Genomic DNA, 16,377 nt, shown 5'->3' on the forward strand with positions numbered 1-16,377 from the left:
AACCCCCTTCCTGAAGAATATCTCTCCAAAGATGAGATGGAGTCCCTCCATCTTGAAATGGATATAAACTTAAAATATCTTTGGGTCTTTCAGATTTATCATGGACCTCCAGTATTTGTCCTTCTTCTCCACCAGAAAACTTGTGCTTACAAACCTTGTCTCCTGACATTGTACCTTCCGATTGTGCCCTATTGAAGCAACTGCTCTCTCTCCGAAGACACCAAGAAAACTACACCATTCTTCACTTTAAAATTTAATTATATGAACTCTGGTTAGAAACTTTGTAACACCAAAGAGTCTTTGGTTATTTTTTGGCAGTTTTCTACAAATTGTATCCCCTTATACTCATCTCTCTTGGTGGGAAAAGGCAATTTGGAAACCGTTTTGAAATTGAGCATGTGCTTTTCCGCTTCTCTCTGTTTGAAACATTCCACACTATGGGAAGGAACCTTTTACTTACTGAAAATCTTAACTTATTGTCTTCCAGGAGGAAAGAATTAAGTTTTGGAGCAACCATGACTTAAAGAAAGATCCATTCTCCTAGGCTGTGAAAAAACTCCTGAGCCATCAAACATTCTGCACATAGAATTATGCGCTTTGCCCAAGTACACAAGGGTCCAAATCTGGAGTTACCCAAACTTTGACCTCTAAACTTGTATGTAAAAATTCTGCCAACAGTACATGCACTTCTCATTTCACACTCTAATGGCCTTCATATCCAGTAGTTAAAAAACTCAGGTATGTGACTCATAGGCCACCAATCAGCACCTATAGTGCTTGATTTCTTGTCAACTAAATATATCTACAGATCCTTCAGGACACAGTTAAAACTAAATGCTACTATGATTTAATTCAATCATTCAAGCCCTCCTCAATGGAGCTGTCAAACCCATACTCAACCTTCTCAATATGCTCTGTAACAATGACAAAATGAACATTGCAGACTGGCAGGGTCACTGTAAACTGTAAACAGTTAGAAAGGAAATGGAACGCCACAACACCACTGACAGAACCACCTATAAGCCTGCACTCAGACGTTATCACCAGCAAATAGGAGACGCCAAGAAAAAAGTACTAGTTGACCTAATAGAAGGAAGTTCCAATAGCTGCAAGGAGATTTTCTTGATCTTTGAGGATTTCACTTCACCCTCAGCCACTGTCGACAACATATCTGCCTTCAACAACTCTGCGACTACTTATCCAACTTCATACACAGCAAATCACAAGCATCTATGGCATCTTTGCACATCAACCCAACCCCAGGGAACTCATCCCTGACCTCCCCACCACCAACCAAGATGGCCACCTGACTGAATGGACAACCCTCACTAGAAATTACATAGTAGCAGTCATGAAGACCATCCATTCAGGGATCCCAATGGACTTATTCCCCCACCACATCTACAACCAGTGAACATCACCAATCACCACCACCCTGACTCTCATCATTAACACCCCCATTACATCTGCTACTTTCCCAGATGAATAGAAACTTTCAGAAATCAATGCCCTCCTCATGAAGCCCACAGCTGACCCGAATCAACTAAGCAACTTCCGACCCATCTCCTGCTTCCCTATCCAGCCAAAGTAATTGAGAAGGCCATCAACAAGCAACTCACAACCCTCCTCCAACTTCACCATCTTTTAGACAACACTCAATCAGAATTCAGAAACAACCACAGCACCAAAACAACACTCATCACGCCACCAACAACATCTGAATCATATTTGAACAAGAATAAACCGCGCCCTTCATCCTGCTCGACCTCTCTGCGGCCTTTGACACTGTCTCCTACAAAACCATTATCAGAAGACTCCATGAGACTGGCACACAAAGATTCGCTGGCAAATGGATCTGTCCTTCCTCACAGGAAGAAACCAAAAGGTCATGCTGCCACCCTTCACATCAGAGACCAAGAAACAAATATTTGGTGCCCCACAGGGGCCGCCACTCGGCCGCCCTTTTCAATATATACGTGACACCATTCGCAACATCATCCAATTACAATCCATCATTGTCATCTCCTAATGCAATGACACCCAACTCATTTTGTCCCTGACAGACAAAACAACAACCACTAGAGCCAGCTTCACCAACCACATGACAATGGTAGCAGACTGGATGCAAACCAACTGCCTGAAGCTCAAGTCCAAAGATGGAAGTACTGTTCTTCAGCGACAACACCTCCCCATAGAACTCCACATGGTGGTCATCGGAGCTTGGACCAACACCCACAGACCATGCAAGAAATCTAGTGATTATCCTCAATGACTATCTCAACCTGATGGCTCAAATCAACGCAGTGTGCACCTCCTGCTTCCAAATCCTATTCATGCTACGAAAGATCTTCAAATGTTTGCCTCAGAATAACAGATGGACTGTCACAAAAGTACTTACCACCAGCTAGCTTGACTGCTGCACCACTCTATATGCAGAATCTCCAACCAACTCCTACACTGACTCCAGACATCCAGACAATCTAGACATTCCAGAACAACGCTGAAAGCTTCACTGGCTCCCCATTCACAAGTGCAGGCAATTTAAACTTCTCACGCACACATACAAAGCCCTACACATCTCAGGGTTGGAATACCTGAACAGCCACATACACTTTCACTAACCCATCAGACAACTATGCTCTGCTTCACTTTCACACACTTCTCACAATCACAAAAGCAAAACTGGAGGTCGCTTATTCTCCTACATTACACCTAAGACATGGGACAACCTCCCTCAACACATCAGAGCCTTCTCCTGAGAGGTTTCAGTGCCTCTCATTTCTGATGAATATATCAGGACCACTTTCCTATGCGATCCATTACTCAGATTCCTATGTGCTGGGCAAAGCATGTATTTTCCATCAGAAGCTAACAGCCACAACTGACATGAGTAGCCCAAGGCACACGCTCTCTTTCATGCTTTGTGTTGCCAAAGAGCTTACAACTTCCATTGCCAGTAATCAATGGGCCAGTGCTTGCCCAGCAGGACTACGGGCCTCGCACTTGAGTGGCAATGTTAAATGTGCACTTGGGCAAGCAATGCTTCAGGTCAGACTACACATATATTGCTAAAATATATAAAAGAATATGCATATCAACCAAAAACTAATTCATATAAAACAAATCAGAGAAGAAAGAAAGTCAACTTCTTTGTCTGAGAAGAGGCTTACAAAGAGGACAGTTCTAGAATATTACAGGTTGTTATTTGGTGGACTTTATTTGAGTTTTATAAGACTGCATGATCTTTAAAGCAGCTGCTGATTAGTTTTAGTAGTGTAACTAAAGGAAGAGCAATTTTTAAGTCTAGTCTTTAGTCTTGACATAAAAGTATTAACTTCCTATGTAATAAATTCTGAAAATGTGTCCATTTCAGGACCCAAGCCTCCACTTCAACGGGCAGTCAAAACAATCAATCAAAAATCTCTAGTACAAAAATCAAAGATTCCAACTTTATTAACACATGACCATCACATCTCTGAGTTAGGCTCTAAAGAATATGTCTAGTTAGCTGGAGGCAGTCATAAAAGTGTTTAGTGTATACAAATTCAAAGAAGGGTACCCATGGTAGATTATAGTTCAATGCACACATTTGTTGTTGGACAAGGAACAGTAGAGCTCTCGCTTATCTGATGGACAAAGACAAAATGCATACTGGGTCATTTATCAGCATTAACAATAGGAAACTTGAAGTGAATTGCATTGGGCCCATAATGTATACTCCCACTTGGATTAGCAGGATATATTTTTTTCGTCAGTAAATATTCAAAAGTACATGTTTGATTATTAGATTTATGGACAATATAATACCTTTATGTTTGCATTATTTGCATTCTATTTTTGTATTCTTTGAGGACACTGTTCTCAGTAATAACTACAAGTGAACGTTACGTTAGGCTATTCCAGCCTTGACCATTCTTCAGATGTATCCTGATTTACTGCAATGATTATCAAAAAAGTAAATAATTATTTAAAAAATAAATCTACGCATTTTTCTTGTTATGTGTTGCATATGTGTTATGTTGTATTTACTGCACCATTATCATAAAATAATTAGGATGGTGAAGCAATAGTAACGATAACCTTTTTATTTTAGAATCAACAACAGAAGATAATACTCAATCCACATTGGACTCTTCAACATCACTATGGGTATCTGTAGTACCACAGCTTTCTTCCACCTCCTCTGGTCCACTGACTACTGCAGTGCAGTTATCTTGGAACACCGACTTGGAAACCTCCAGACAAACAGCAGTCGACATAAATTCCAGCAGCATTGACTCGTACACTGATTCACCAGCCTCTACTCGGGATGCTAAAACTAATGTCACTCAAGTGGATATCCCTTCTGGATTCCCCATTCTATCAACATCTCAAGCTGCAAAAGAACCAACGGATGTCTCAGGTTTGACTTCAGCAAGCATGACCATCCAGCATCCCATTACCACATCGCCAGCAGTGACCTATTCAAGTGCAGCTATGCCATCCTGGTCATCACTGTTTGACACATTCCCCATTTCAGAGGGAGCATTGTCTGCTTCTGGCAGTGCTTCGCCTGTTTTCTCATCAGCATCACCCTCATCATCCTCATCCCCATCACTGCAACCATTACCGTCGTCACCATTTTTTTCAACAAGAACATTTTCATCATCTGTAACAGTTTCATTGAATGATATTACACTGACTCAGTCAGACACACTTACCCCTGAGGTACCTTCTTTAACACATTCCGAGTCTAGCCTGGCTTCACTAGGTATTTCTGTTAATATGTTGAATTCCTACTCAACCGATAATGTAAACCCAGACATGAGCCAGTACTTCACTTCATCAACTCCAGAAAGTGCATCACATTCTACTACGATGAGTACAGTAAATTATGAAAGTGAAAGCCTCTCTAGTTCACCATCAACTTCTGGTAGCACATCATATCTCTCTTCCAGCAGTTTATTAAACTCAGCCTCCACATATACTCCACACCCAATCACCAACCAGGATATCACAACAAATGGTACTAAACTTCTTCATGAGGCAAATGTAACGGTTCTATCTTCTTCTGAAAGCGAAACCCTAGCTGCACACATAATGTCATTAGCAAGCACTGAAAGTACAGCAATTCCTCATATTGATAATTCAAATCCTACAAAGGTTATGTTCTCATCAACATTTGAAAGTACATCAACTCTTCCTGATTCCAGCTCAACAAATAGTGTATACATCCTTCCTTCGTTTACTACAATTAATGAAAAAAGTTCAGTGATAAACTCAATATACACTACAGATGGTTCAGGTGAAACCACAACACAATCTATAGAAGGTTCAGGTGAAAGCAGAACACACATGCCAGAAGGACCAGGTGAAAGCTCAACACAAACTACAGAAGGGTCAGGTGAAAGCTCAGCACAAACTACAGAGGTTCCACAAGTATTTTCTGCTGAAACAACCATGGCCAGAGCAGATACAACTTTGCCAAAAACTGATCATAACTCTAAATATTCTACAGATTCAATATTGACAATGCAATCGACGGTTAATGAAGAACGTTCGGGTGTAAGCTTAATGCAGACTACAGAAGGTTTAGGTGATATCTCAACACAAGCTGCTGAAAGTTCAGGTGTAAGCACAACACAAACCACTGACGTTCCATGGATACTTTCTAAGGAAACAACCAAAACCAGAGTGAATTCAGCTTTGCCAAAAACTGATCATACTTATAATTTCTTTACAGATTCAGTATTGACAATGCAATCGAAGGTTAATGAAGAAAGTTTGGGTGTAAGCTCAATGCAGACTACAGAAGGTTTAGGTGATATCTCATTTCCAACTGCAGAAAGTTCAGGTGTAAGCACAACACAAACCACTGACGTTCCATGGATACTTTCTAAAGAAACAACCAAAACCAGACTGGATACAGCTTTGCCAAAAACTGATCATACTTATAATCTCTTTACAGATTCAATATTGACAATGCAATCAACGGTTTATGAAGAAAGTTCAGGTGTAAGCTCAATGCAGACTACAGAAGGTTTAGGTGATATCTCAACACAAACTGCAGAAAGTTCAGGTGTAAGCACAACACAAACCACCGACGTTCCATGGATACTTTCTAAAGAAACAACCAAAACCAGAGTGGATACAGCTTTGCCAAAAACTGATCATACTTTTAATTTCTTTACAGATTCAGTATTGACAACACAATCCACAATTAATGACAAACAGCTTAGTACAAATACAATGGTATCAACATCCTCTGAAAGTGAAAGCCTCTCGACAAACTTCATCTCAACAGCACCCTTTGAAAGCATATCTAGTTTTTCTAGTGACAGCATTTCAAACTCCCACTCAACAAACAGTGCATATACCACTCCTTCAATTGCCACAAGTACTGAAGGACGTTCGGGTGAAAGCTCAGCAAAAAGTACAGAAGGTTTGGGTGAAAGCTCAACACAAACTACAGAAGTTCCAACAGCATTTTCTGAAGCAGTAACTGTGACCAGAGTGCATACAACTACGAATTCAACAGAACCGACATTGCCAATTACAGAAGGGGCTTTCAGATATTCTTCTGTAGACTATACTAGTGTGCCAGCAGGGCAAGCAACTACCCAAACAATTAGCAGCAACACAGAAATAACAGAAACTAAATCATCAGCGCCTTCCAACACTTATGTAAATGTGAGTGAATATGCAACTACCAGCTTTGTTTTCACTACAGATTATGAACTTTCGTTGAATTCTCAAGAAAATCTGAAAAGCTCAGGAACTAGCTTGACCATCAGACCTACTGAACAAACATCTGTCACAACTGGCCTGTCAGGAAGCTCATCACTACCAAATTCAAATCCATCATTGCCAAGTTCAACATCACACATTAGCCAAGAAGGAATAACAAATGAGATTACTGTGATTACTGTAACTGAATCTACAAACACTGTGTCACTTACACCAACAATATATTCTTCACCAAACCTTCAAACTTCCCAGTTCCCTACTGATGAAATTATTTCTTCCAATACAGAAATACATGGCATGACAACATCTGGGCAACCATTACACTCTCAAACAACTGCTTCTTTTATCAGTAATAACGAAATGAGTGATACTCATCAAACTGTGTATTCCCATTTGACTTCCAATATGTTCAAAAGATCAACATGGGGAACTGCCCCCACTTCGGAAGACCTCACTCCATCCATAAATGTAAAAACAGGATCTACTAATAGGTTTCTTCCAGGAACAGAATCATACTCATCTACACGCCATACAGATTTGATTACGTTAGACACTACCGGGATAGTGAATTCTAATAATACAAGTAGTTTTATAGCTGCAACCACAGGGCCAAGTTTAGTAAGCACTGTTTTTCCAATGCAAACATATTCCGCTACTTACCCACCCACCCTTACTCACTCTCTTCCATCTTCAACGCAACATACTTCGTCTGTGTTGTCAACAAACCTTACCTCTTCTGTCATTACAGTGCCACCTTCACCAGTTCCCCATGATACATCAACAGAGGTATCATCGGACGTTTCTGCAGCTACGCATATCTCTGTTCCAGATTCATCTGTGCCAAATTTGAACACTACCTTTGCTAGAGGCAAAACAACACAGGCAGTGACGGCACTGACACACAGTACACTGACACCATTATCACATGTTCAAAGTACTTCCTATCTGACAAGTGATAGTAAAGCTATATCAACCATTCGAACACCAGTAACATCAGACGTTCATGTGACGTCAGCCCCAGTAAATATGTCTACATCAACTTCATCATCTACATCGCACCTATTCACAATGACAAACAAAATCACTACACCGACAAGCGTTCATTCTACGACACATTCATCCACGTTAACAACACTTTTGCCAGTCGTGCCTGAAAACCCTACACTCTCAGAAGTTACAAAAACATCGACTGCTCACCAACGAACCATTTCAGCTGCTTTGACATCTATTACAGCATCAGCCAAGGCAACAACACTTCCAGCTGCAACTGTGACCAACACCACAGCTGTTGCCACAAACACCACTACAATGTCCACACTTTTAAGAACAACCCCATCGTCGCAGAAATGTGTGCTGTCAGAAAACATCATGGTTAATACAGGTATGCCAAAGTTTTTTTCTTGTTTACACTAAATATACAATACTGCATTTGATTACATGCAAGGTTTTAATGCTTAAAGGTGTAACAAATGCTAGAACTGAGCTGACTTTTGATTGTAATGTCACTATCTACTTAAATATTTTTTGAAAACCTAAGCTAAGTTACTTCCAGATGTAAAGAACTATACAGAGACTTCACAATATTAGTTCAAATTTGCAACTTAAATTATTTCATTCCCAATGATATATTTTCTGTTCTTTCAGTGGATTACATTTGTTTTCTCTCATCTTGTAAAGTGAAATCTATGCCTTTTAACATTTTGCAAAAGATTGTTATAGAGCAAGGCATGGGTTATGCCTGCAGCCATGAATATTGTTCTCAAAAATTGTTTTTAGCATGCAATAGAGGAGCAAAATAACAAATGATTATCTCAATAATCTTTGATTGTGTGTATCTCTGGTCCCTATGCATAAATACATGGCGCCTAAGACAATGGCCACATTTACTGGTTTCCAGTGACAGCATACTTTCCCAGCATCGTTTCTTTCTTTATGTAATTGACTCAGTGAAGAAAAACTCGAACTTTGAGACGCACATAAAGGTACCTTGTGTTGCATAAGGAGAAAAAAACGTCAACTCAACATATAATAATATAACATACTAACATCATATATTAAAGTTGGATTATAACTGTACACTGACAAAGGCCAACATCATGTATGGATCTTATAAACCAATTCCCGGTCTCATATAATAGAGATGCGGGTGCGCAGGGGGCAATGTGCTATTTATTACCATTATTGAATGTGGGGAGGGGCCGTTATTCACAAGAAGTGAAGAATTGTGAGTTACGGCACATAAAACGACACGACGCCCCTTGCCTGCATACATGGTTTATAACATGCCTTTTTAGGTGCATTTATTTAACTAAAAGCTATTTAATCGAATTCAAGAGATCAGCGATTCATTTTGTGCATTGATTTGAAATCATTAGGAAGAGGCCTCTTTTCTGTTAGCATAGTTGTTTCCCTTTGTAAAGTAATTACAACATGCAATCCGTGAGGCAGTAAACACAGCGTTTTCCATGTCAAATTGGCTATACTATGTTAGTAAGATAAAATTTGACTTTTGCATTGTACTAATCAATGACCAAATATATATTTATTTGACCAGCTATTCTAAACATGTCTTACTAAGTCACATTCATTTTTACTGGCATGGATTAAGGTGCATATGTAACTGTAGAACTATCGTCATTAAGGAAATATATCAGGTCAGTGCCGCTGAGTTCCCTAAAAGGATAAATTAAAATAAATAGGTAGAATGAAAAGGTGAAAGAGGAGTGATATAGCGAGAGTGGGTAGCATTGAGCATTGTTACCTCTGGTATGGGTGTAATCAGCAAACGAACACAGGATTGATGTAATTGACATGGTGGTAATGAGAACCACAACTCAACAGGATTTTGATTCCTGCTGAGACCAAACATTACTGAAACATTCCATAGGTGTAAAAGGTGTGCTTTCATTCTGTGAGGTGTGTGACCATCGCTGGATTGTCTGGAAAATACATGACTTTAAAATTGGCCACGAGAGACATGCCTTGCTCTCCTCCACCCACCTGCTGTTGAAATCACCCATTAGCTGGGTGTTCGCACCAGTGTTGCACCCGGAGCCGGTGGAGCGGCCGCACACCAGTGATTAGCGTGGCTTCATGCTGAAAACGAAATGCCAACTCCGGCAATTGAACGTTTGGTGGGTGGAGACCACCGTGAAACCATCCTCCCCCTCACAAGTGGCTCAGAATTAGCTCTAAGATGCAGAGGCCGTATCAGTAGCCAAGCGACCTGCCGACAAGTAGCCCCGCAACAAGACTAATAGTATGAAGGAGGTCTTAACTGTAAAAGTGAATCAGCTCTAAGTTAGCCACCTAAACCAGCTGCATCGGCCCTTGAGCTCTGAGGACGCCCGTAGAAAAATCGCCACTCGTTGCCAGTGGCGGCCGGCAGCTTTGGGAGGGGGGCGGGCGGGGCACACACACACACAGACTCATTCTTTCACACACAGACACGAACGCACGCACGCTCATCCATTAGCAACACTCATTCCATTCAAACATGCACGCACGCACCAAACATTCATTTTACAAGATCACACACATTCATTCTTTCACACGCATGCACATCCATTAACAACACTCAAACATGCACGCGCGCACCAAACATTCAATGTAAAACATAACACACATACATACACACACACTTACCTTTAGCCTCCAGGTCCCAGGAGGGTTGGGACTGCTGCCTTCCCTCATTGGCTAACCTGAGGTCAGCCAATGAGGGAAGGCAGCAGTTCCATCCTCGTCACAGAGGCGAGACTGCTGACCCCACCCCACTCTGTGACGAAGTGTCACTGATTGACACTCGCCCTGGGCGCTTCAGGGCTTAAACTGAAGCGCCCAGGGAGAGTGTCAATTGTTGACGCTTTCCTTGTCACCCGGGGATGGCATCGAGGCACCTTTGCTGGGCCGAGGAGGTCACGCCCATAGGAGCTGTGATCTCCTCAGCCCAGCAAAGTTCAGCTCAGGCAGCCAGGAGTCTGTGCAAATTCCGCATGTCTGCTCCTGGCTGCCTGACCTGAGCATGAAGAGTGTCTGTCAGGCTGACCTTTGTTCAGCCTGACAGACACTCTTCATGGGGGGGGGGGCGTGGCCCTTCCGCCCTAAAGGACGGGCCGCCACTGCTCATTGTTGAGCCCCCTTGAGAAGTGCACAGCAAAAATGGGACACTCACAGGGCCAAGCACACAGAACAGAGTGTGGCTCTGCTCAGTGTGACAGACGTGTCCCCATCTCAGACATCGTGGTGGTACAGCTGATTGAGCACGTGTGGCACTCTGCCATCTGTCGTAGAGTTTGCATATGAACCATGCCACAGGAATTGGGGCACAAATGGAATACTCCGGCCATGAACGCTCAAACCTGCCTGGTGGAATTACCCACTGGAAACCTCCAGAACATCTATGACAGAATGCTGTCCCCTCACATGGTGTGCACACCTGCTGCTGCAGCAGCAATCACAGTCCACAAAGGGAGAAAAACTAATTTAACACCTTTCTGCTAGATCTGCAGGCTGTAGTGCATTTGGGAGACAAGAGGCGTGACAATTCAGTCCACTATTCCAGTTGCTACCACCTTTGAGCGGTAGAACAGGTGTGTGGCTACACAGTTTGCATGTAGATGCCGAGCACACCCCTGAGCCTACGCCATTATCACCCTGAACCGTGGTAGCCACAACCATAGCCACGTGCAAGAGCAAAAAAGAGCATAATACAAGAGAAATGTTCACACGTTCTGCTAATACTTCCACCAAACAGGGCCTTGCAGCACAGAGGGGCCTACCTGAAGAGGACCATGCGGGCAAATCTGCTCCATTCACTAGAACATCTATGAAGTCCCTCTTTGAGTCTCTTAGAGAGGATCTATAGATAATAAAGCAGGACTTCTCACAAGAGCTACATGAAGTGAAGCAAGGCCTAGAAGCAATAGGTAACATGATGTCTACGCTGTGTGTGACAATGTGTGTGGAGAAGAACTGAAACAATTGCAACAAGTGGTATTATGCCTGCAAGAGCAACAAGTTCTTCAACCTTTAAGTGCAAGCTGAGGATTTAGAAAACTGCTCACGAAGAAATAGCATTAGAAAATGGCATGTCCCGACCACTGCAGAGAGGTTGGACATTACAGATTTCTTTAAGGCCTCTGTTCTGCCCGATTCTGGCCAAGAAGGAGGGGGAAAATATACAACAGGACTGCAGCCACAGAGTGGACTGTACTGGGGAAAACAACACAAAACCACTGGACATCTTAGCCTCTGTACACGATTTCCAGCTCAAAGAGATGATAATCGAAAAAGCTTGGAGGGAATATCCCCTCTTTTTCCAAATCACAAATTAGCTCTTTTTCAGGACATTTCCCTGTTCACTCTTCAACAGCATAGAGGCTTTAACCAGTCACTGACCACATGAGTAAGGATGTCGCATACAGTTGAGGGTCACCTGTTCAGAATCATCTTTTGCTGGAAAGGCAAACTGCACCAAGTAAGGTGGCTAGCCAAAGCTTGCTGGGTTATGGTCCTCCAGGAAGATTATTCACAAAAAGCACCTAAGAGACAAGACAGGACCCCGGCAAGACTGCAATGTCAATGGTCATCAAGACGATGAGATGACTGCGACCAGACTGCAGCATTATTGTGCAAGAGTGGCATTTGGTTCTGGATTGACTGTTGGAGGAGGCAGGACGCCAAGATGCAGGTTCACCTCAGCAACCTTTGGTGAGATACCTGATGATAGGTCATTATACAGGCCTAGGCTCCCTGCCCCAGTAAGAGATGCGCATGAGATGGAGGGATGGAACGGGATCACCTCTTCTGATGTGTGAAGATTGAGCCCCAGATGCGGGCTACAGCCTGCAGGACACAAATTACTGTTATCCAAGGCAAATAAACTTTTTGACTTGTATAATGTTCTTGTTTTGTTTGGGAATATGTTTTGGGTACAGACTCACAAGAACACAATTAATTGTGCCTCATCTGCTTCCTTTGTGGTTTTCTGCATGCTTTTAGAATACTGATAATGCTCGATTACTGTCTACCCTGCCCCTGACTCCACTCACAGGACATCTGAGGTTGATATGGCAGCATACACTACAACACCATTAATATTAAAATAATTAGCTTCAATTTGAGAGGCTTGAATAACCCAGCCAAGAGGGCTGTTATATTGTCCCTCCTGGAAAAGAGTGGGGGAGACATCTGCCTACTCCATTAGACACACATCTTCTGACAAAATATTGTATTGATTGAAATCACGGTGGTTTAAGCAGCAACACTTATACCCTGGGGCTGCAAAGAGAGAAGTGGTTGCTGTTCTCAATTCTTGAAATTTCTGAGTCAAAGTGACAAACAAGATTGCTGAAATCAGAGGGCGGTTGCTAGAAAACCGTACAGTAAAGCTATACTTCACAATAGCAACTGTTTAAACCCCCAAGACAATCAAGAAGGGTTTCTAAGTGAGACAAACACCCGACTCAGCAGTGCTGGTTAGGGGTGATCTCAATTTTGTAATGAATAACAACCTCAACAGGTCAGGCCAGCGTTTTGGCCAGGCAGAGCCCTTTCCTGTAAGGGCTGAGTCTGGTTGAGAGAGAATGGTCTGGAAGACCTGTGGAGACATCCACATCCCGATTTTAGAGATTATTCCATCTTCTCAGCTGTCCACAAAACCTACACGTGTATAGATTATTTTCTGGGTACACCAACATTAAAAACAGAGGTTCGAGAGTTTGCATAGAACCCATGTCGTCGTCAAAATATGCACCAGCGCCTACTGTTCTCCAGATAGATAAGGTGAGGGGGGCTTCGCATTCTGGAGGTTAAGGGACAGCTTTTTTCAACAGCAAAATAATATTGCAGAGATCAATGCAGCTGTCTGTCACTTTTTGAGGGACAGTGACACAGGGGAAGTGGTGATAGACTCACTCTGGGAGGCATTTTAACAAAGTGATCAGGGGGGAACTGATCGCTCTCGCACTTACCACTTAGCTCTGTTTGCTAGTGGAAACCAGATTACACTGGAGAAACGGGTTGGAGGGACTTGTGAAGGAAGTGGAAGCCATCCATAAATGAACTGGGGCCCCAGGGTTTGGAGCAAGCATGACGCAGTCCATCCTTAAGGATGGAGGGGCCCTGGTCCCCCAGCTTTCTGGAAACATGATAGTGTCTGTCATGCTTAGTGAAGGTCAGGCAAACAGACACTCTTCATGTTCAGGTTAGGCAGCCTGGCTCCACACATGTGCTAAATGAGCGGGACAAGACAATCCATTCTAGAGGGGACCAAAATGGTACTTCCCTGGTCAGAGACAATAAACAACTCTGTAGTTCTTACAAACCTATCTCACTGATTAATATCTTTGCTACATTCTTTTTACTAGCATGCTTGCTGCACGACGGAACACTTAGATGCCCTCATTGGTAGACTCAGACCAGGCAGGTTTTATGCCGAACAGAAACTGTGCAAATAATACTAAACAAATACTATATGTCATTGATAAAGTGAAGAGGTCTCAGAGAAAAGTAATGCTGCTTGCTATGGATGCGGAAAAGGCATTTAATAGGATTCAATTACGTTACTTAATTAGTACCCTGACGCACTTTGGCTTTGATAACAAGTTTTTCCAATGGATTCTGTGGGGATACAGCTTCCCCAGAGCTGGGGTGCGAGATCTCATTTGGCACCGTTACCATATGGAGAGGGATGAGGCTGAAATGCTCACCATCACTGCTCCAGTTTGCTCTCTATATGGAGCTGCTGGCCTAGGGCATCTGGGGACCACTTATCGGAGTGGTGCAATTCTGTGAGGAAACATAAATCATCACCCTATGTGCTAATTAAATTATTTTGGCACTAACAGATCCTCTCACCTCACTGCCTGCCCTGATAAATGAGCTCATGTGCTATGGTCATTCATCAGGATTTAAAGTCAACGTACACACATCACAGGTCCTAAACATTACTGTTCCCTTGGCTCATCAGTCCCAATTATGCACCCAAGGCACAACTACCTAGGCTGAGACGTCCATCCCATACTTAAGACTGCAAATTCCCCCAGTGGCTTTAGGAACAGTCTGTTATATCGCCTGCTGCTCAGACAAGTGAAAACAGATTTATCCTTATGACATCAATATCGACTCTCTTGGTTGGGTTAAATGACCACCTTGCCCAAAATACCATTTCTGTTCCAGTCCCTTCCACTGACACCTCCACATAACAACTTAAAGACACTGCAGACAGATATTAATAGATTCACGAGGAGAGGAAGTGGGCCACGTACTACCATACACTCATGTGTAGATCTGCAGCTGAAGCAGGACTAGGAGTTCCATTGTCACTCATTATTGCCGAGCACCCCACTGCGTGGTGGAGTGGGCCCGCATGGAGTCTGAGAAGCATTGGTGTTTCATGGAGCAAGCAATAGCAGCCATGCACATCTGAAAGGTTCCCGGGTTACCCCAAAGCCTTCAATCATATTACTTTATAAACTGGCAACATGCAGGCTGTAAAAGAATCTGTAGCATGTCTGATGCAGAAGGGATCATTCCCTTTGACAGAGTGTAAAATGGACATTGACTCTCAGAATCAGACAGCATACACTACCTCCAAATCGGACACTGGGTTACTCCCTCCTCCATTAGATCACATGCACACAGGTTGCTAACACCGTTTGAAAAATGGATCTCCGGAAGGACAAGGACAGCTGCTGAATAACCAGGCTATACACTCTCTTAGAATAGCACCCGCCCCCCAAAAGGAAGTTACAAGCCAGAAGCTTTAGTAATTAGAATTGCTGCAGACATTCGCACACACGGAATGGTAATACATTTTCTATTGTGCACAACACACAGCATACAGCGCTCCCAGTAAATAAACTACTCTCAGGGTAGTGACGTCCTGGTGTCTGTCTCCAGCCCAGGTACAGACATGTTGTCTGGAACGGAGTAAGGAATGCTGGTGAGTTTGTGGGGATGCTGGATTGTTGCTGCATCTCTTATGGAACTGCCAAAACCTGGCCCAGTACTGGGAGAAGGTCGTGGATGTTACAGGTGCATTATTTGACATACAGATCCTGTGCTCCCAGCCTATGTAATCCTAGGATTACCCATTCAGATTACATACACAATAAAGACTCTGAAAGGCTGGTAAATGGCTTTTGCATTGTGGTCGGGGCAGCAGGCTATAGGTCTTATAGGTCTCTGACAGAGGACACGATTATAATGCCTGGCTTCACAAGATCTGCCGTTTGTTTGGTATCAAAAAGCTAAAGCTTTGTGCAGAGTATAAAAAAGAAACATATCAGGCTGGCAACAGAGTAGGGGAAGAGTTGTTTCATGTATTGGCTTAATTTCCTTTGTGTATCTGCTATGGCAAAGCATGCCTGCAACCAGGTTGTAGGTGATTGATTTGTATACTTGTTTTGCGTCTATTTTGCAAAGCTTAATAAACAGAATTGATCCATAAAATTATGTGGTAAAGTGGATCCCAATTTTTTTGTAATTTGACGATTCTTATTGGGTTTCACAGAAGATCTTATTATGAGTATTGAGGTTTTTCATGAGGGAATACAAGAAGTTAGGAAACTGTGATTCTGGCCAGTATTGCCTGTGAAAGAAAAATATTGTTTCAAGCACACTTGAAGTCTAAAGCATGTTTAGTAAATA

The 16,377-nt window shown here is 42.6% G+C and overlaps 1 protein-coding gene across 9 annotated transcripts in view; it reads left to right on the forward strand.

The window, feature by feature from the left end:
• KIAA1549L (KIAA1549 like) overlaps nucleotides 1–16,377 on the forward strand; it is a 526,680-nt gene that overhangs the window by 163,855 nt on the left and 346,448 nt on the right. For 4 of the 9 annotated variants that reach the window (XM_069223531.1, XM_069223528.1, XM_069223529.1 and 1 more), the window contains exon 2: nucleotides 4,094–8,107. In XM_069223531.1, the coding sequence (XP_069079632.1) occupies nucleotides 4,094–8,107 (4,014 nt within the window). The remainder of the gene's footprint in view (nucleotides 1–4,093; nucleotides 8,108–16,377) is intronic. The other 5 variants (XM_069223533.1, XM_069223534.1, XM_069223532.1 and 2 more) reach the window with 2 other exon arrangements.

This window comes from Pleurodeles waltl, chromosome 3_1 (assembly GCF_031143425.1).
Source record: "Pleurodeles waltl isolate 20211129_DDA chromosome 3_1, aPleWal1.hap1.20221129, whole genome shotgun sequence".
Lineage (NCBI taxonomy): Eukaryota > Metazoa > Chordata > Amphibia > Caudata > Salamandridae > Pleurodeles > Pleurodeles waltl.